Source organism: Aphelocoma coerulescens (assembly GCF_041296385.1).
Source record: "Aphelocoma coerulescens isolate FSJ_1873_10779 chromosome Z unlocalized genomic scaffold, UR_Acoe_1.0 ChrZ, whole genome shotgun sequence".
NCBI lineage: Eukaryota > Metazoa > Chordata > Aves > Passeriformes > Corvidae > Aphelocoma > Aphelocoma coerulescens.
Window position 1 is genome coordinate 66102821 of NW_027184085.1, and position 22737 is coordinate 66125557.

The following is a 22737-nucleotide window of genomic DNA, read 5'->3' on the forward strand; positions in this document are numbered from 1 at the left end:
AGAGAGCAATGTTTTTTTTCTCTATACTCTATACTGTATACTGTAGAATCCTTCTCCGCAGCATTATGCAATAGCTGGGGCAAAGAACTGGTTAACATCACTTATATCCACCTTGCTAGTTTTATATTTTCAAAGCTCAAAATCACTCACTCCAAGCTAGAAACATGTAATTAGTTGGTTAAGAGAGCACTTATTTTAAACTTTTTTTCACTTAGAGCAGAAGGAATGTCCAGAATTTTAACATTCAGAAACATCTTTATTCAGGTTTTGGGGTTTGTTACAGGGAATTCTGCAGTGTTCTATTTCATTTTAATTACTTTATTGTTTTAAGAATGGGCATGTGAAAGAAACCTTGCTTATCTTTAAGGACGCATATTTGAAACCATTGTGAGATATGCAAAATGTCACAGAACAGTGACGATTACATTACAACTGTGCTCTTTATTAGCCAAGAACTCAGTATTTTCTTGTTTTTCTCTGTCTACTTAAAATAATGTAACTACATTATGAGATAACTGCAATACCTCTATCTTCCTCATCATATATTTTTATTAAACAGCAACTTTTTTATCATTACTTTGTATCAGTAAAATTGTATTTTTATACTCCTTATACTTCCACATATGCCTATACAAAGCTGCAGGAAACTTTCTAAAATACTTTTCCCAATGAAAACGATGAATAGTGATTAAAGTTACAAACTTTAAGTAAATTCAGAATTTTTTTTTTTTTACTTGCCTCTGGAGGTGCTACTGGAAATAAGAGCTTTTCCCCTTTTAGTAAGCAGGACACATGACTGTAATAACCGATCAGGTCTGAGAGTGAAGCAAAGCGACGCCCACCAATGTAATAGTCTCCACACATGGCAATAATCCTGTTAATTAAAAAAAACCCAAAAACTTCACATTAGATATTTTTTTGCTACCAATTTTTTTTAAAGAAAAGCAGATTAGGATCATGTTTAATTCTTAAAACAGTGCCTATATTCAGCAAAATGCAGTATTACAGGCTCTCTGTAAACATGTAAATAAACCTGATGAATATTTCGTCCAAAAAATTCATATATATATTGTATGATCCACCAGTTCTTTATCTAAAGAAAGTGCTGATTCACAGAAAAAGACAGTACACTTGTCAGAACTAAATGAAATCAAAAGAAAAAAAAAGTAAGCGTGAACATCCTGGAAAACTGAAATAATGCACTAGTACAGAACAGCATTATTACATTATTACTGCATCATGCACAACATACATCTTTTATAATAGGCATAAATTTAACAAAGTAGCAAAGTACCTTAACAAAAATCTCCTACGCTTCGAGACTACCCAATGCAGAAAACAAACACCATCAACACTTAGTCATTTTGTTACAGATAGCTTAGCATCCATATTAAAAGTTAAGAAATTACTTTGGAATAATCAAAGTATCTCCTTAAACTCAATTAAAAAATTTGGTATCTAATGAAAAAAGCTTACATAATCATTTCAGCAGTTAAACAAAACAAAGACTTCTTACAAACCTGTTTATTTTTTTTAGGTTTGTGTTTTTTCTTAAAGAGCTTCTTTAATGCGTTAATTTGAATTAAATTGTTTCTCCCAAAAAGTAATGTAAAATACAAACAAAGATGAATCTTCAGAGATTAAATCTAAAGCTCATAAGCATATAGCACTGCAAGAGGAGTCAAAAAACAATGCTCAGGAGATATGCTAGATCTTTTGGCATATTTTCTGTTAAGATTCCTTCACAAATTATTCAATGGATAATAGATTCTAAATGAAATAATAGTGTGTCAGATTATTATTTCATCAAGCTTAAATGAAACACTTCTTTGGAACACCGAGTTAGCAAATACAGAAAGACTTCTGTAATCACAGAGAACTCCAAAGGAAAAGATTAAAAATAAATATTTTCTCTCAATATATATTGTATCACTCTGACTCACCAAAAAAGGTAACACTTAAGTGAAAACAAATTTAATTTTGACACAATCATATGCTGCGTGAACATATATGTCTGTTTACAACTTCCAAAGGACAGCAAAAGTACACAAAGAAAGATTCTTTAAGGATTGAAAATATTTTAAGGACCCTTTTCTTGGGGAATTGGAAATAATTAGATTATTTTCTACTTGAGATACCAGAGACACTTTTATGGTGTGCATGAACCAATAGTCAATTGCCTGACACTGGCTTCAAAAGGAGAAGTTATTACAAATAACCCAAAACTTCAAACCAGCACTAGAAAGTAAGTTTTAGAACAGTTTGCTTTTCTGCTACTGCTACACAGAAGCCAATTCCCAAATGAGTAGGAGTACAGCTGAGAGCTGAAATGGATAGTTCAGATGGCAAAATGCATATATGAGGTACTATTTGTGTGTCATACTGTCTGCACTTACAACAATTATGCCTTCATTCCAATGGTACGTCAGGACCTCCAAATCACACTTCCACCACAGAGCAAATACAACCAAAAGTTGCCTACATTTGCAACCCATGTGCACAGTGGATCATAAGCTGGTATTCTGGATAATTCCCACTTTCAGAAGTTGAAGAATTTGCTTTGGATTTGTTTGTTACCATCAAGACAGCTGACAAAGATTTTTTTTTTAATGCTGAAAAAACATTTGCTTTCCTGTTTTGTAAAGAGGAACATTAAACTACAGCACTCCACTTACTATTTTTCAAGCTTTTCTCAAAATACATTTCATTTACACCAATGAATAACTGAACTTACTAATGCACACTATTTGACAATGGTAAAGTAATCCTAGTTGCAACTTGGGATGAAGAGCTACTTGTACTTAGAACAACTAATTCTAACACATGCTGAAAGCTGTTTCCAGCAAGCCGTTTGATTACTAAACATATGAGCTCTTTGCAGTCTTTGGTTTGAGATTGGTTTTGGTGGCTTTTTGTTTGTTTGGGGGTTTTCTTGTTTGTTTTGGGGGGCTGTTTGTTTGTTTTGGTGCTTTTTTTCTCCTCAAAATGAAGGAAGCAACCAGATTTGCTAGCACTTTAACTGCGCTAACTACAATGACTACTATGGAACAGACACAAAACAATCTCCTTGACTGACTAATGAAACCTGTATGGGGCTTTAAGTCTATCCAAACCACTTTAGGCAAGCTTCTCTATCCAGATATTTTTGGTTCCCTCACACTTTTGTTCTTCATCTGATAAAGTAACTTTTAAGCAGCATGTTTTAAAACAACACAAGTAAGAAGCTGTACCATGAAAGCATGGAGCAAGAGTCAAAAATACTGTATTATAATACAATCATTGTTTCTGCTCTACTGTGTTCTGAAACAAAAAATAAATAGATCACAGTATTCAAAATAAAACACTTAACTCTCACCTAAAATGATTGACATTTGTTTTACTAAGGAATGAAAGCACAAATGAACCTGGTCTCCGATCACTCTCTCGAATAAGGTAACTTCCAGGTTTTCCTGCTTGTCGAAGACGTTCTTCTGCAATTGTTCTGTCAAGTTTTCCATGATACCACCTGAAACAAAAGAGTAAAAATGAGTGTCCTTAGAACTTAAGGGTTTTGTTTATTCTCACAAAATAGACCTATGAAATAAAGAAAATCTTTCTGTCATAACCAATATAACTCCAAAGCTTTGTTTCAAAACTATCAAATTGTTACAAGTTCAACCTCCTAGTTTACTTATTTCCAGTAAACAGTATTTTTAACACAGTAGTTTTTCAGACAACCTGCTTTTCCCAAGGAACAACCCTAAGAGGCAGAGGCTCTATACATATCATCAGTTTTTATCTCCTCCCTAATTTGTTTACTTTAAATAAACAGAAACAGAGCTGACTCACCTGACTTAAAAGATTCTTGTATTTTAAGCCTACACAGGCGTCAGTTCAGGCTGGGGATTTCAAAAGCACAAACAGAGAAGTGAATTGTCTCAGGCTGTTCCTCAGCTGATAAGAGATGCTGCTGCAGCAAAACCAGTAAAGAACTGGACAGCAGTCACCAGGCCACCATCCAGCCCCAAAACCACCTTTCCTAATCCCAACATGCACCCTTTCAATCAAAAGGGAGTGCCAATGCATGGCAATTCACAGACTGCAAAATCTGACAAAGGAACATTTTAATCTACGGCTACCATTCAAGCATTCAACCACCATATCTCAGTTTATTTACACGGCTTTTATCAGAACACATGTTCTATTCCAAATGATCAAGTACAACTTTCTTTTTTTTTTAAAAAAGGAGCAATGAAGAGCAGTTTTCAAAGACAGCCATTGTTCTCATTACCTTCACCAAGCCACAGCATGTTCCAGAGCTATATATTGCAATAATTCAGTAGCTCCTCCACCTAACTTTGCTTGATTAAACCTTTAGTTTTTACACTCAGAAACTGCCAGCTTCAAAACAGCCACTGTTTCAGACAATTTAAATCCTTCACCATTTCAGATCATGTACCATTTAGTTCTAACAGTTCACAGACATTTTGCAAGATTCACAAACATGCAATTTAGAAAAGATAATGTAAATGACCTCTTGAACTAATAGATGCAAAAATATCAAATATTTCACAGCATACAGTTTCAAAAAAAATTTAAAAAATTAAAATGCTGAGCTGTTGATAAAAATCTGAACAGAAACTATTTTTTTTCTAGAAAATGGAAACAAAAGCTTTGAGAGCTTTTATCAGAACAAAAACTAGATAGATTAACCAATAAACACCATTTCACCAGTAGGAGCAGTACAAGCATAGATATTGTTTAACCTAGCAAAACTGGGTGCTTGCTAATATTGCTCCCCTTTGCTTCTCTTCCTCATCCTGATCAAAACAAGTTAAACCAGTAGAAGCCCTGTTGTATCTGTACAATGTTTAAAACTTGAGACTGATGCAGGCCTAGTTATATTAGCAAGATCCTGTGTCATTCCATTCCAGAGCAAAGCAGCCTCATGTACAGAAACCTGTCGTTCAAAAACAGTTCACAAAGAAGTGGATCACACCTTCCCTACCAGGAGGGGTCCTTTAGGAATTGAAACAAAATCAAGACTGTTGATTTTGAAGGAACTAGGATGAAATATTCTGTGTGTCAGTGTGCACAGCACAGCTGAAACTTGAATGAGTTTGTTGCCAACACATCACAAATGAGCATTGCTTTCCTGGACAGACTGACTTTCATGAAGTATAGAACTCCCCAGAAACCCAAGAAACTTTCCGGATGAAGAAACCAACATTCCATTTCATGAAATCTATTTTAGACTAATAATAGGTTCACTGAGCTTTTATTTGTTCCTATTTAACACCCACTTGAGGAAAATAATATTAATTCTATTGAGAGACACACTGCATTACAATGCCAAACTTAAAGAAAGGCACAATTTCAAAATGGAGAAGGTGGGAGTCTTAATAAGAATGCAAATTACCAATAAAAAATTCACGGAGTAAGCAAAAAGGCAGGATCATATGCAAATAAAAGAACTCATTTTTCTGTAAGGGACCAGGATTTCTAATAACAACAGCACAAGCTTAGGTGCTCCAATTTTCAGTCCAGAATCTTCAAACAAAAAAGGCACCCTCCTTGCTGGTGACAGCAATATATATATTGGTATATCCCATATACTAGAGATCACATTCTCTAACACTGAGTAGCCTATATATATTTTGTCCCACTCAAGAGTTTTATATCAAGAGTTTTATATCAAGTGTGCCTGAAGACATTTATTACTTGGTAAAGCACTTAAGGAAAGGTTTGTTTTCTGAAATAAAAATATTAAGTTAATTTCTGAGTGCAATTAAATCCAGTGTCACTGAGCCCACATATAAAATGTTAACTTCTGATAGAAAAAAAAATCACTGTATTTTACAGGTCACTCTGCATTAGTGTAATGTACCAAATTACTCTACAGTAGTAGCCACAGAAATTCGTATTAATACTAACTTCAATACAAACTACAGTAAAGCAGTCAATACTGAGCAATGATAAGAGAAAACTGCTCAAGTGGTATCCTCAGGAAACCTCTGTAGATTGCACTCATCTTTTAAAAAACAGGATACACACTTAAGTGCAAACTTGCATGATACCATTAAAGTATGCAAAATGGTTGTCAAGAAATAAGTGCATTTTTCCCAGAGAGCAGAGTTTCATCAATAGATAAAAACAGTTTGTTCAAGCAATATACAATCTAGGAGCACTGAAGTCATTACTGTCAGAAGTGCGTGCCTTATAACTCATCCTGCTATCACCAGTTTTCAGTATTACAGAAAGATGCACTTGGCAACTTTCCGTCATTATCTTCAAGGACTTCGATAGCAAACAGTAAAGACTGTTTTACAAAAATGCAGTACTCGATCTGGTCTAAGGATATCAAGTGCTCACTTAAGGAGTGACATTATATATTTTCTTAATATTTCTCCTAAATGGCTGGGGGTTTTTTTCCTGCCTTGAAATACATCCATAGGTCAATTTTTCTGTGAATATTGACTAATCTAATGAGTACTAACGAAAGCTTTTGAGATCTCTTATGCTGTATTATCAAAGATAGATCCATCCAATAGTCAATGCTATCCAAACAAAGTATACCAGAAATGAGTAAACTACAGAGCTAGCCATACTCCCAATTTCATCAGACAATAGTGTGCAGAAAAGGATATAAACAGGCTACCAAAATTTCTGAAATTAAATAAAGTAAGCCCCAGATCCTTTGGTTCTAAGCTTCAATCAAGTATCTGAGTGAAGCCTAATATCAGTATTTCTGCAAAAATACATCACAAGAAACCACCTCTCCCTCTGAGTTTTCTAAGTCAAGATCTACAACTTCAGTATATTTATCAAAACATCTTCAAGTTTAACGTTTTCAGTCAGAAGCAACACTAACCTTAGAGATTCTTAATGAATGCAAAAGGAATTACTATTTATGGAGTACTTTAAGGCTCGTGAAAGGAACTAAGGTTTGGATAGGAAAGTATCACACTAAAAACCTGCCTAGCTGTTCATACATAAGAAGTTGTCAGGTGACTGTGACTTACAAATGCCTGCATTCAAAACTCTAACTCACTACCACTTAGATGTACATCTTCCATCACTAGCGAAGATAAGGTCCCTATAATTTTTAGTCAGTCACCTCTGCTTGTTTGTCTCATCCTACCTAGGAACACTTCTGTATTTCTAACATTACCTTTGCATGTTTTTAAATGCTGACAACCCACTACTTTCACTGTGTTTTGAGCAAACATAATTCAATGACATTCTGAATCACAGCTAGAGCTTTAACAATACAATTGCTGTTATAACACGCATTCAAAGAGAGTAAGTAGCCTTGCAAAAGTATGTTACGAAATGATTCAGGTGGTTGTTTCTGTGACCACTTGTTTAACCTGCCTGCTTTAAGAAATTTGTGTAATTGTTCTTTATTTTCCTCCTAAGAGAATACCAATAAAAGGCTTCTGTGTTTCAGAAACCAGTCAAAACTGTGCATGAAAATACTCCCATCTGCCAGTGTAAATCAAAAGCAGCATCTTCAAAACGCCAACCCTATCTATCACAATTTAATTACAGTAAGAAGACAGAACAAAGGCACAGCATCACAAAGAGCTCCTATATCGGTACAAGCAACATAGAGGTGAGCACAAGAATGGTGCCCATACCACTGCCACACTGAGTGGCTCACAACCGTAAGTCAAGTCATGAACCTCACTGCAGTCAGAGCTGTCACCTCTGGTCCGTAAGCAAACAAGAGATCCCTGTGTTTTCCCATGCGCCATGAAAGATGCTGGCTACCACACCCCCAGTCAACACCAGCCCCATTAGGCCCAGAAAGCCCTTTCTACTGTGAGAAGGAATACAGTTACACTGCATCCCTTTAACCTGTTCACAGTGTAGCTATATGGCTTCTGGCCCCCAACGTGGCCCCAACACCACAAAGCCCATGAAAGGAATAAACCACTCACAAAGAGGTAGCAGATGGTGAATTTACCATATGGAAGGAGGCAGCTGCTATTGCACCTGGAAGCATGTCACATTGTACAACCAAATCCTTCTATTTACATATTTCCTTTTTACATGTGGCAAAACCAAATAAGAAGCTTTGCTGCTTCGCTAAAAGACTTTGCTCTTACAGTACACTGCAATTTTTACTTAGGAACACAGTAGGTAAGGGAGAAGAGAGTGCAAGTGCTGAAGGGAAGTAAAAGTGAGTTTCAGCAAGTTAGTACAAATATAGATGTTGATAACATCTGTAGACCTCTCTATTTCCATCTAGAAAAAGCTATGGTGCACAGGAAAAACAGTCATCAAACGCCACATGCACTTCACTCAAGGCTCTTCTCAGCCAAACCATGGTGCTTCAAGAAAGCCTGTAGTAACAGTGGAGAACTCGTGGAATCATGGTCAGACTCTGCCTCAGTGCCTTTCACACATTAGAGATTCTTGTTACCATCTCAGACTATGAGCTCCGTTTCAATTAGAGGCAAAAGAGAGCAAAGACTACTTTGAAGGGCAAAAATTCTCAATCTCAAAAGACACACAAAAATCTCAAGGAGTTTCATGAAGACAAAGGAGAAAAATTACACAACGAAATATTCTGAATTATTATTTTTGTCTTCTTATTCTGTTAACCTCAACCATCCTCCTCTCAAGCCTTCCATGTGAAGATTGTCTTGGGAGTGGATCACCGTGATGAGGATATCCCACCATGATCATCTATGGTCATTTGTGCCAAGAATTGTCACTGTTTCCTCCCGGGTCCCCACAGCTCAGGGGATATCACAAGAGGTGTAAGCTCGGCCTGGGTCCTGTGAGGCATGAGGGCAGGACTGTCCTTTCCTTAGGCAATCGAGGAGAGGAGCCACAGGGGCGACAGTGAGTGTGGTTGGTCTAGGATATTGCTACCTCATCATTTTCGGCAGTGTGACCCAAACCTGCCTGCTTGCTTCCCTGATTCCTTGCGGCAAGGGAGCCCAGAGCCAATGCCTGAGTGCTGGCTGACGCTGGGGACATCATCACCTGGGAAGGTCCCACTCTTGTATCAGAGTGCCCCTGCTGGCCACAAGAGTGAGATACTGCACCTTGCCTGCTTCACCGGAGCCCGCTGGCACCCTCTACCGGCTACAAGGCAGTCACTACAGCTGTTGCATCACCAGACTCATCAGCACCCCTGCCGGTTGTGGTCGTAACTACACCAAAGGGGAAAAGTGCTTAACGGGTGAGAAAACTTCAGGAGTTTTTTTGTTTGTTTGTTCTGAGACATATATATAGAGAGAGCTCATATATATATTTCCTAGTAATGTTATTCCTTTTCCCATATTTTGTCTTGGGAGCCTCGTAATTTTTGAAGTCACAGTTATTTGGAAGGAGGGGTTGTTTTTCCTTTGCAGGAAGGTTTCCACCCTGATTATTTGTCTGGCAGCTATTCTCCTCAGCAGATTTTAAACCAAGACAAGATTCAATGCTCCTATTCACTGCTGAGTTTCATTTCAGTGTTATAGTTTCTCCCAGTCTAAACAGCACTCTTGGTTTTACTACTTTTATCCAGATTCTGCCTTTTATGACTTCATTCCCCATCTCTGTCCCATCTGTAGGCTGTGATACTGCCTTTATGCACATCATTTGTAGCAATTAAACAAAATTAAATTTCAGTTAGATTTTACTACATTCATCTCCTTCCATCTTATTAGTCATTATTCAGTAGTTACCAACTTTTCACCAAGTCTTTGTGGTTCTCCACATTACAAAATTTTGCTACCAGAAAAAGATCTCCAAATATACAACGGATGCACCTTTAAGATCAGCAGTTGAAATTAACTTCTAGCCAAGTAAGTGTTCTTTGTGTCATGTGCATGACATTGAGTGTTACGTACTGTTGTAAGAACATGAGGGAGAGATTTTCATCCCTTTTGCTTTCCTAGGCATTTTTCTAAGAGGTACTCAAGCATACCTATGTATGCCTAACAAAGACTCATTCTGCTTTTCTCATTTTTTTGTTCCAAAATCCCTCAAAAATAGCACAGGGAAGACTAACTGAACTGTGCTGTGCTACAAGACTAAGAACCAGCCAACTCCACAAGCACTCTTTGACACACTAGCTGTGTCAACCTGTTAACTGTGGGACTTGCACACACCTCCACAAGAAAGCCATTAAAATTCTCTCAGCAGTTTATGTCAGCTCTGAGCTAGAACTAAATAGATCAACTGAAAACCTCAGTATGTCTTAACAAAGAGACTATGAAAACATGAAATAGCAAAATAAGCATATAGTATAAAGAATAACACATATAAATAATTTCCAAAAGGACAGAAAGGCTCTAAAAGTTTCAACAGCTGTAGCAAACAATGCCATAATTTTAAAAGAGACACAGGTGTGACAAGAGCATACTATCTAACACTGAAGACCGACTGCCTATCTCATTTTCGCAAGAACCACCAATAAGCAAGAGAAATACAGCTAAACTTGATGCAAAATAGCTCTTGAAACAGCTGGCATTTTTCTTACTGAAGAGTCAGATTAGGCAATGAATTCTGGAATTCATTAAAGGCCTTAGCAAGAAACTTTCCATTTTTACACGCTAGGTATCTGCGCCCTCAAGTGAAAAATACACCTTTTTCTGTTAGAACTGAGTTATTACTTCTGAAACAATGTTAATAAGGCTACATAAATGAGCAGATACTCTTGACAATAACTAAGGAATTTCTAAGATGTTGCTCAGATTGTCCACCATTACCCTCATTAAATGTACCAGAGGCTCCTTCATCTTCCTCTTTCTCCTTGCACCTCACCCTCTCTAATCAAACACAGGTTTTGGTTTTGTGCTCTACTCTCATCACCTCCTGTGTGGAGGCCAGTGAGCCTGTAGTACAAGGGACAAAGAAAGTCCATTGGTAGGATACTCCCCAGGTGAGGAGGATAGAAAAGGCTTCCCCCAGGCTACTTTGCTTTGCTATGTTAATATACCCCAGTCCTACTTCCCTGGTTGGCCCATTGGCCTTCCCACCCCCTTTATTACCTTATATGTCTCTGCCCTAGAAGGCTCTCCACTCCCTGTTCCCCCATTGGCCCTTACCCCATCACCACTCCCTCAGAGTTTCCCATTCCCTAGTCCCAGCAGTGTACTGCCCCCGTGCCCTCAGATCATTGGTTACTGATGCTCCCCCCCCCCCACTCTGGTATATAAACCTGGACCCTTCCAAGTTGTTAAGTCTTCATCGCTGGAAGCCTTCATGAGGATGGCTGCATTAAGCTCCTGCCATGGAACCCTATAGGAAGGCCCTTCCTGCCTCTTTGCTGTCAACCCATTTTAAGGAGCTGTCCATGTGTGTGTGCGTGTACACATGTGTGTGTGTGTGTGGTGGTCCTGCCAAGCAGCTTCGCCTTGGGGACGCATTTAGGAAGGTCGCAGCACTTTACCATCCAGCACTGACAAGCCGCATGGACCGCAATACTCCAAGCTGGATGGTTTCTCTAGAGAGACATGTCACATCCACAGACAGATTAACTGCTTCTGTAATGAGAAAACCCTGACAGCTATTTATACACTACAAATCAAACCCTCACTTGAATTGAGCCATGTTCAAAACTTCCAACGTGCACTAGGAACAACAGTGGGGGAATACAACTTAAAGAGTACAACCCATACAGAACAAATCTAATAGTGTAACATTAAAAAAATTGCACATAAAACTGATAAAAAAAACCTGACCTGTTTCTGGACTGGAATATAGATTGAGATGATTACTACAGAGGCTTGGTAACATTCTGCTTTTAGAGGAATAAAGACATTTCTCTAACATCCTTTTTGTTCTATTTTAAGGAACAGAAATAACAAAAATATCCACAGATGCTTAGAAAGCATAAAAATCTACGCAAGAAAAAAACTGAGGAAAAAATGTGCTTTGAATAAGACAATGCAAGCAATTCCTTAGTGTTTGGTGTTACGTAAATATCCAACCTTGAATCTGGTAACATCTCGAATGCTAACTCTATTAAGAGATGGCAATATTGAGAAGAAACTGACTTAATGATTACTCTTAAATTTTATAAATAGAAAATATAATACAATTTATCTATAAAATGACCATACAAAGCCTCATGGGCCATAAACAGAATTTCCTTTGTATGGCTAAATATTTACATAGAGATATATAATTTTACAGAAAGCACGAAGTTAGCTCAAAATAATAACAATAAAAAAGAAGATGAAAATTTCAGAGAAACACCTTGCACAAATCTATACATAATTACCATATGATTCCTGAGTCAACTATTAAAAGTTGGCTAAACCTAGATGGTAATCATCCCACTCCACCCAGCTGTGAGGGTGCAGCTGGAGTACTGTGTCCAGTTCTGCTCCATATAATTCAAGAAAGATGTGAACAGACTGGAGAAGATCCAAAGGAGAGACACTAAGACGAAGAAAAGGCTGAAAAACCTGTCTCATGAGGAATGAATGAGCTAGGCCTCTCCTCTCTGAAGAAAAGGCTATGGGGCATCTCATCACCATGTTCCAGTAGTTAAAAATGATTCACTGAAACAACCACCCTCAGTAGGAAGAAAAACCTCACTGGAGGTTTTCAAGATGTGACTGGACAGGTTGCAAGATAATCTCAGTTATACTCCCTTTGCCCCAAAAGGTTGGGACATAAGAACTTTCAAGGTCTGTCCCAATCTGGGCTGTTTTACGGTTCTATGATTCTATACATTCCAACCCTCATGAAACTTTATACTCACAAAAAACTGCAAACTTGAGGATGAACAACTATTGCTATTTCAGTTTAGCAAAAAACATAACACCAACAAAAAAAAATTGATATGGTGTGAAGTTGGCCTGAAAAGTAGCTGAAAATACTGAAATTTTAACATGAAAATTACTTTTCTGGGTCTGATATTCATAAGAATCAGACTGTTAACTTTCCATAACACACTGTGTACATCAAGTGTCCTGGAAAACGCAATACTCCATTCCCAAAATATGACTGGAGCTTTGAAATTAATCTAGCAACACGGGATACATTAATTCATACATGTGAGTAATTATAATAAAAACATACCCTAGATGGAAAGGCTAGGTATTTGCAGCAAATTATTAAATATTTAAAAGTCACCGTTAGCTACTTTAGAAAAACCTTTTAAAGGCAAACTCCTGAGCTTTCACCAGAGAAATTAAGTTATACATCTACATAGAAAGTAATTAAATATTCTTTTTGCCAACCTAAAAATTCCTTGAGCTTTCATTACAAATCTTCCCTTTCAGCTACTGTCATGACTTTATTCCCAACTACAGTAACAGTTTTCAGCAAATAGGTCCTGTAATGTGGATCCTCACCTATAAACAGTATCTCTATACATATAGATAAAATCACTTGAGTTGAGGTGACCACTGGGGATCATCTAGTTCAACCTTGCCCCCCTCCTGCCCCCAGCTCAGGTAGGATCAGCTACATCTGGTTGCTCAGGGCTGTGTTCCATTGGGTCAGGAATATCTTCAATGATGGAGACTTCATGACTATTCTGAGCAATCTTTGTCACTGTTTGATCACCTCCACCATAAAAAAAAACACGAACAAAACAACAAATAAACAAAAACATGATACATGCATAAATACATGTTGTATTTAAATGGAAATTCAAGTTTTTCCATTTGTCTCCATTGCCTCTTGCCCTGTCACCTCACACCACTGAGGTCAGTCTACTACTCTCATCTCAACCCTTCCCATAAGATCTTTATACTCATGTTTAAGACCCACTCAAGCTTCCTCTTCTGCAGGATCAACAGTCCCAGCTCCCTCTGCCTCTCTTTATGTGACAGATGATCCAGTCCCTTCATCACCTTGATGGCCTTGCACAGACCTCTCTCAAGTAACTCCATGTCTGTCTTGAACTGGCAAGCCCAGCACTGAATACCCTAGATGAGTCTCACCAGTGCTGAGCAGAGTGGAACGATCATCCCCCTCAAGCTGCTGGCAACACTCCTCCCAATGATGCCCAAGATACTGTCAGCCCTCTTCACCACACAGGCACACTTCTGGCTTTGTTCACATCCTCACGCCCGCATCCTGCTCTGCAGAGCTACTTTCCACCTGTTTAGCCCCACTACATGCTTGGGGTTACTACTCCACAGTGCCAGAGCTTTGTATTTCCTTTTTTTAACTACACAAGATCTCCCGCAGCCCAATTCTCCAGCCTGTCTACATCACTTTGGATGTTAGCACAGCTACCTGGTGTTTTCAGCTACTCCTCTCCCAGTTTTGCAGTTTTTGTGAACTTGCTAAGAGTGCATGCACTCTGTCCAAGCATCCAGGTCACAGTACTGGCCCCTGGTGGTACCCTAGGGAATACCACCAGTGACTTGCCTCTATCTGGACTCTGAGCTGCTGATCATTATGCTCTGTTACCAGTCATTCAACTTTCAATGTACATCATGCCCCTTTACCTAACCTGTACACTGTCAGTTTGTCGGTAAGGAGACTATGGGAGACAGGGTCCAAAGCCTTACTAAAGTTACAGTAAACTCTCTCCCTTTTTCCCCAAGTCAATGACTGTATCACAGAAGGCTCTTAGGTTGGTCAAGCACAATTCTCCCCTTATAAATCCATGCTGATTATTCCTCGCCACCTTCAACACTAAACATGATTAAAAGATAGACTCATTTAATAACAGAAACTTTTTTGTGCTCTATTACTATCCAGAGTGATAGACCAGGTATTTTAAACAAAAAACTACTGAAGACTACCTTCAGTCTTTAGCATATAAAAGTCTATAAAGCAGGTCAAGTATATAAACTCTGTCAAGCACTGGTAACATTTTACTGGTACTGACCGTACTCTGGAGGGGCACTGAGGAATCAACCCTGCATTACTTCTGTGCAGCACAAATACTTAGTTTGAACAAGATGCCTTCTCCTCTCTTCTACTGTGCCTACCAGCAAGACATATAACAAGATGCTTGTTTTGTTTGGGAGAAAGATATGAAACAAACTGAAAACTACTACAGGAGTCTTAAGAATTTATGCCTGAATCAAAATATGGAGTGCTATACTTAGGAGACCTAAGCCCTAACTAGAAAATTTGTGTTCCTCTTCCCTCCACAAGCACTAAACACTTAGATAAAAAAAGGGTGAAAAAATACAGCACGATATTACACTTCTTAATGGGGTAGGCTAGTAGATGAACTGCCAAAGTCACACACTGATATTATGGGAGTCAATCTATGACACAAAAAAAAAACTAAATAAAGAGCAGATCAAGAGACACTAGCTGCTGTTTAAACAAAATGACATTATCTGATGTTAACTAGAAATACTGACTTAATTACAGAAAAGTCATCCTCAAAACTTCTAGCTTCAAATGCTGTCCCACTTCTGGTTTTATTTTTGTGAAGTTTTCATTTACCTACGTAACTAACACACTCAGTTTACTTACTGCTTCACTTCCTGTAGCAGGTTAGGTATGATGATGTTCTGCTGTGCTTAACCACTCATTTAATACAGTACTTCTAATACCACACATCCAGCCAGAAGTGGCCTGGAGTACATTACCCACCAACTTAGAAAAATAAAGTGTTCTCTTCCACACACAACAGGAACTGATGAACATATTCATTATCTAAAAAAGAAAATATTAAATGCTAACTACATTAACTGCCAAACTCATACACTAAACCTCATACACTAAAATCTATTGACATCGCATTTCATTTTTTTTTTAAACAGTACCTAACTGAACACACCAACATAATTTCCTCCCAGTTTCCAGTGCAATAGATTCATTCATTAGTCTGGAAAAGGGTCTTCTGCCATTATTCAGAAAAAAATTCCTTTTCCTGAGTTGCTGTAACAAATACTGCAGAACTCTCAGCTTGCCACCTTCAGAGCTCACATGAAGATACCAGAACTTCACTCTATGATCAGGCAGAAAAATGTTCTACTTTAACACAATCCATTCTTACCTAATATTCCTCTACCTGTCTTTATCTTCAGTGCTTTTTCTTGTTATTATGTTGCCTCAACAAGCATCAAGAGTGACTGTAAGAATATAGCTGCTTTGGGCAAGATTTGTTTTAGCCAGACAATATTTTGATGCCCTACTTCATTTTGTGTGGTTGATCATTTTCAGATTTCAACTGATTTCCATTTCAAACTGATAACCACTGCTCAAAAAACACCACATGAAAATGCCAGTTTTGCTGCAATACTGGAACTGCTCCTGCCACATTAATACAACACTAGGATATAAAATAATTTTGTCAACTAAGATTTTAAATCAAATACATAACTGAATCAGCATTCATTTATTAAACCCAAGGGCATTTCCTTACACTATTTGAGCCTCTGTCACTCAGCTCTACAAATGGGACAGAAAGCAAGGGGAAAAATGACCTAAACAAACAGAGTTGCCCACTTTATTCCCTAGTACCCTGTGCCTCCCACCTAGCACTAAGCTGCAACATAAACACACCACTGCTGTGCTCCAGAAGAATGAAAACCCACCCACACACTGAATAGACAAGCCTCAAGTTAGTTTCACTCCAGATCAAAGATTTTAAAAATCAACCCTACTGGGGGATTTTGAGTTTGTGAATAAAGAGAAGGTGTTACATGCTAATATCCTCCCACTGCTTGAATATTAAAGAGAAGAGAACTAAGAGAAAACATATTCCCCAAACCTCCTTGAACAAACTGTATTTACAACAACCTGCATCTGCTTAATTTCCCATCTCTTCATATTAGTTACTGTGAAAGCCAGAATGTCAGCTTTACAGTATTTAAAAGCATACTCATGTTTTAAAAAGCAATTGTAACATCTTTACAGCCTAAAACTTGGAAGACTAGGAAGTCATATTTTGCATAGTTTGTGTTTTGTTTGCTCTGGGTTTGTCTTTTTAACTCGTAAAACAAGCTTGGAGAAGAAGTGATAAAGTTGTGTCTAAGTTTATGCAGAATGTTTTATACTTAGAAGTCTAATCTAAGACTGGAGCTTGAAACTGGACAAACCAGCAGCAACATTTACCAGATACTTCTCTCTGGAGAGAGGGTAACCACTCAGGAAATCCTACAATGCAATGCATGTCCATGGGAAGGCAAACAAACCTAGTGAATTGTTACTATTATAAAAGAAATAACACATGTGAATTCTTATAGAGGAGAACAGTAATTTTGTATTATGGCAAGGCCAGGAGTGAAGAGTACTCTCAAATCTCACATGTACACATAAGATATTGTAAGCAATTAAGACTGATAAAGCCATGTGACAGAATTGTGGAATTATCGATCAAGCCACCATGCATTCCTCCTATAAAAACTGAATGAATAAGGAGAAAGTGGAACAGGATGGAGCTGGCAATCATATTTAAACAAATGGAACAGGAATCCTGTAATCACATCCAACTGGAGAAATTTAATACAAGTTTAAACTGAAACATCAATTACTCTTCTCAAAGACTCATATTGGAGCTTCCCTTATATATGATGACAGATTAATACTGATCTCGGGTTTTAGTAATAAACCAACAGTTCAACCCTAGAGAAGCAGATGGTATAATTACAAAGAAAGAGCATTTCCAAAATAAAACAGCAGTACTGAAAAGACAGGATTTACTACTGACATATGCCGATTTTATGACTTAAATGAGAATGATAAAAACTGATGCTGCATAGCAAAAAAAAGATATTAAAGACAGGGAAAAAAGCTTCTAAATCATCAGCCAACTTAAATATTTTATGGAAAAGTCCCACACCAAGGATAAAATTAAGAAGAAAAGGCTTAAGTATTTGGAAATACAAACTTCTGAATCAATTTCTAAATGTATTTTACTTCTTGTCTGCTCCAGTATTACATTCTTCAACAGAACATTTAACTACAAAACTATGCCCTGGTCCTGTATATGGTAAGTAGCCTTCTCAGCCAAAACAACACCAGGGCTGAAGTCTTCCCCTAGCCTGTACTCCTTGCCAGAAACCTAACATCCTTTTCTAAAAGTTAACCATGCTGCTTGCACATGGTTACAGTATTGCACAAGACAATGTTTTGACTGCAAAATCTACTCAGCATTGTAGATGTGGTAACAATTAATTTAGTTTTAAAAACTGATTACTCATAAATAATTGCCCTGCTTTCCAAAAATACTGCAAATAAGCTTGATTTTTGGCTTTTTCCTCAGTTCTCTGAGGAACTTAGGTCTGACAGAAGCACTCTGAACTTTTCAGAGATAAAAACGAGAAAAGCAAAATCCTGTACCTCCTGTGCGTGGCATGCAATCCTGAAGAAGTAACTTTGCTTTTTATGCGCTTCTGTTTCCCAGACTTCTTTCAAAACCGCCTAATCCTATTTCCAACTCACTAGGAACTTCTACAAGTTTAAGACTATTCAAACACTGTCTTCAGAACACAAGGCCTCAATGTTTACAAACTTTCACACAAAGTCTAGAAACTAAAAGATTAAGGGACTGCTAGGAAGCCTGTCAAGGTTAGAGAGACTAATTTAAAAAGAAATCCCATAATGTTACAATTTTATGTCCTACTTAAAATGACAGTGGCTCCTGAAATCCTGAAAGTATGTAATACAGATCTTAACTCTGTCAGTCAAATTATGACAGAATATAAGGAAAGAACTCAAAATTCACGTAGATTTTTAGGTTAACTTTCTGACCTATCCATATATCTCTCTTTAAATACAACTGTATGTTGCCCCCTAAATTATCCACTATACTTACCAGAACTTCAGGAACAACATATTTATATAAATTATATTAATGAAAAAATGTAGGGCTCTGAAACAATTTCATTTTGGAGAGAATATGATAAGGATATGGAAGAAAAGGTTTATTTTCTGTTCTAATACACACCTTGGAAGTGCTTTGCATAAACCTGCAGATTTTCTACAGTAAAATCCAAAGGTTGTGTTTACAGTACTTACTAATTACATGGACTCTATATAACATTATCTGATCTTATATTTCACACAACATAAACATAGAAATTAGTCTGCCTCTAGTGCAAGATTATTTCTATTACCAGCACTGCAAGAATCCAAATTAACCTAATATATGGACAAGCACCATAAAACCTAACTATAAGTTTACCATTTATTCCAAATGTCTCCTCTATCCAAGCATAATCTAAATGAAAACAACTTTAAATTGGCTGAGCAGCAAGACAGTTAAAACATTTATAAAAATATCCCTCTGTAAAAGCTTTTAAAATTATAAATTATTCTAATTCATTTTACATCTGTGGTTCAAGACTGCCTGAATTTTTAAAAAGATCAAACGTGGGCATTACTTTGGCTATGTTTCTATAAAAAATTGAAGAAATAAGTTACCTTTTTTTTTCCAGCAGAAAGCAATGCAATACAAAATGATGACGTGGTATAAAAAGTATTTTATGGTAGGGATAGGATTTTTTATCTATTTAGAGAAATTAAGCTTATGGCCCTACTGAGAAGGCGCTATCAGTCACTGGAAAAGTCTCCCCAACAGGTAGTTTAAACCACAGCCGGAATAGCTCACTCTTCCTGGCAGCCTGCAGTATTGCTATGAAAACTTGCAAAAAACTAACTTAAGCGCCTTTTTCCCCATGAGCTGATCCCACTCAGTACCGGAGGATTAGCTGCCGGTGAAAGGGAAGGAGCCCGACCTCCCTTCTGCCGCCGCTCACCCTCCCGGGTTGCGGTGGGCTGCCCTCCGCAGACCCCGGGCAGTGTCCCAGTGAAGCAGCCTTCCTGCTGGAACGGAACCGGAGGGACGGAAGGCGGTGGCGGGGGGAGGGGGGAAAGGGGGGGGGGGGTGGGGAAGGGGGGTGGGACACCGAACTTCTGAGAGACTGAGAGACTTCCAGCCGAGTTTGACACACACTTTCCCCGCCTAGAGGTGGGGGCCCAGCGGCGCGGCACCCACTCCCCACAAGGACTGGGGCGGGGGCGGTGGGTACTCACTGGTTGGTGGGGGGCGCGTTGAGCGGAATGGCCACTTCCTCTTCCTCGTACTCCGGCCCGTCCAGCGAGTCCCCCTCGTCCACTGTCCCCAGCGCCCCGGCCAACGGGGGCGGCGGCGGCGGCGGCGGCAGCGGGGGCAGCGGGGGAAAACCGGAATCGGCAGCCCCAGCCGCCGCCGGAGGGGCGGGCCCCGCGCCCAGTTCCAGCAGCCCCAGAACCGAGCACAAAGCCGGCCCCCCTGGGGGACCGCCGCCGACCATGAAGGGGCCTTGCGGCCCCGGCGCCCTACCCCGGCACACGGCAGGGCAGTGCCCCAGCTCCCCGGCGGCGGCAGCTCCCGCCGTCCCAGCCGCAGTACCCGAGCCGCCCTCCTCACTCGCGGCCTCGGCCGCCATCATGTTGAGCCTCGCCCCCCTCCGCCGGCCGCCTCACGCCGGGGAGGAGGTGACAAAGGGGCTCCGGCCCCCCGCCCCCACCCCGCCCCGCCCCGGCAGGCAAGCGGAGCCGGGACGCGGCCGAAACTTCCCGGCGGAAAAGGGCCGGGAACAATGCCCGGCTGGGCGGGGGCTGGCCCACTCCGCAGGGCCCCGCGCGACTGCCTAGGCCTGCGGCCGCCCCAGGGAAGCGCCGCCCGCCCGCCCGGGGAGCTCGGCGCCTGCGCGGCGCTTCTGCGCGTGCGCGGGCGGCGGGGTCCCGGCCGGGCTGTGGCGGGCGGTGGGTGTGGAGGCATGCGGCCGTGAGGGCCAGGGAAGCAAAGAGCTTGTTCCGCGGCCGAGGATCTGCGAACGCGCGGGACTGGGGAAGGATTCACCATTTCAACTCAACATGAGCACTGCAACCCACTGTAACCCGTATGACCCAGCGCCAGATTCGGACGCCTCTTGAACACCTCCAGAGATGATGACTCCACTATCTCCCTGGGCAACCTGTTACAATGCCTGACCACCCTAACAGTGAAGAAACGTGATGATCCTTTTAGGTGCCTTCCAGCTCAGCTTATTCTGTGTAATCTGAATCTCCCACGTCTCGGTAGGAGGTCATCGTCCCTGGTCCTGCCACTGCAGGTACAATAGAAGAGACTAGTCCCCACTCATTACATCCTCCCTTCAGGTACTGATAGAACAAGTGGATATGGTTTTGTCAAGGGAGGATTAGACAGGATATTAGGAAAAAAAATTTCACTGAAAGGGTGGTCAAGCACTGGAACAGGGTCCCAGGGCAGCACTGGACTCGCCATCCCTGGAAGTGTTCAAAAACTATATGGATATGGTACTTGAGTATTACGGTATCCCGCAGCCGTAGGGAGAAGAGGAGAGATCCAACAGGCAGGAATTGTGCAGCAAGCTTGATTTATTTAATTATTTTACAAACTCTTTTCTAAAAAAAAAGACTTTTTTTCATACTCTTAATTGGTCAAAGGATCAGCCACCTATTTGGGTGATTGGCTAAAATCCTAAAATATCAATTGTCAAAATATTTTTCTATTGTACCATAAACAAATCTCTGCAAGGCCGTAGGTGTTCATAGTTTATAGAACTCTGCTAATATCTTCCGTGAGAGAGAAAAGTATCTCACGGGACTGGAAAGAAGCAAGAAAAATTCTTGCTAGCAGCAATATTGTATCCACACTTGGGGACGTGGTTTAGTGGTGGACCTGTCTGTTAGGTTAATGGTTGGACTCGATGATCTTGGTGGTATTTTCCAACCTTAAGGATTTTGGTTGTAACAATAAATTTTAAAAATGCATCTTGATGGTGCTGTTTACCTCGTAAGAGCTGTGATTCCATTGCTGCTTTACTCTGTACTTACCTGAAACTGTATTTTTTTCATGTTACTCAAGCCTGCAAGCTCTCAAACTCCCTGCACCAAATTTATACCTACCTATATCATCAACCATTTTTCTCTCTTAAGTGGATGCATCAGCTTCACTTCACACCTAAGTACTTCTGGAGTCAAGAAGACAGCATGTGATTGCCATTACCAGGCACTACAATATGTAGATATCTTTAGATTTTATTTTTTTCCCCCAGTGTTAAAAGAGCTGAGAAGTAGAAGCACGTTGACACTTGCATGTCTCTCTACAGGTCTCAGAAGGCATCTAAACATTCAGGTTTTCAAAGCTTTGCATTACCCAAAAGTATCAAGTGAATTTTTCCTGAGGCCACTAAAACAAACTACTGCTCTCATTTTCACAGCTCTGAAGCTCTTTTTATCTGCTGAAATTAAGTTTCATATCTTTCCTTTTAAGGGCAAGCTCTGCTTCCAAGTTACACTACTAAGGTATGTGGAATTATGCTGGGTTTGTGCCCAGGGTCAGTGAAAAGAGAAGCTGGCTCTAGCCCTCAGTTTATACCATTGTAATACATCCATTTATTGCTGGTTTTCTGCTTTAAGAAATTGTAATTTCAAGGAATGTTGTAGGCTGCTCTCTCTCTAGGTTTCCCTTTACTGCTGCTTGCTTTCCCTCACAGATTTCTAAACAAAATAATTTTTACACAGCCTTGTCACTGTAGTAGTAGCAATAAGCCTAAATATAGAAATGCAGTGTAAATGTTTACAAGATTCCCTTTATGAGGTAAGCTTTTCTGAGTGCCTTCCAGGGCAGCAGCATGTGTATGGAGGCATGGAGACTAGAAGGACAGCTGTGCTAAGAATTTCACTCAGGAGGAGGCAATGTGTCTACAACACTCCTTCAGGAGGTTTATTTTGGTGAGAACAGTTTTAAATTCAAAAAGGATTCTGCAGAGAAAGAGATCCAAGTAGTATCAGCTGAGCTGTTACCTGTCTGCACCTGAAACACCTTTTCTGTTCACTTTGCAGGCAAAGTTGCCATCCCGAGTTACT

General features: G+C 39.7%; 1 protein-coding gene across 1 annotated transcript in view; it reads right to left on the minus strand.

Annotated features, from left to right (window-relative positions):
- RASA1 (RAS p21 protein activator 1) overlaps positions 1-20346 on the minus strand; it is a 58070-nt gene extending 37724 nt beyond the window's left edge. Inside the window, exons 1-3 of the mRNA XM_069002155.1 lie at positions 19894-20346; positions 3356-3505; positions 739-874 (exon numbers count right to left, since the gene is read on the minus strand). Of these exons, the coding sequence (XP_068858256.1) occupies positions 739-874; positions 3356-3505; positions 19894-20291 (684 nt within the window). The 5' untranslated portion in view covers positions 20292-20346. The remainder of the gene's footprint in view (positions 1-738; positions 875-3355; positions 3506-19893) is intronic.
- Positions 20347-22737: the final 2391 nt, after the last annotated feature.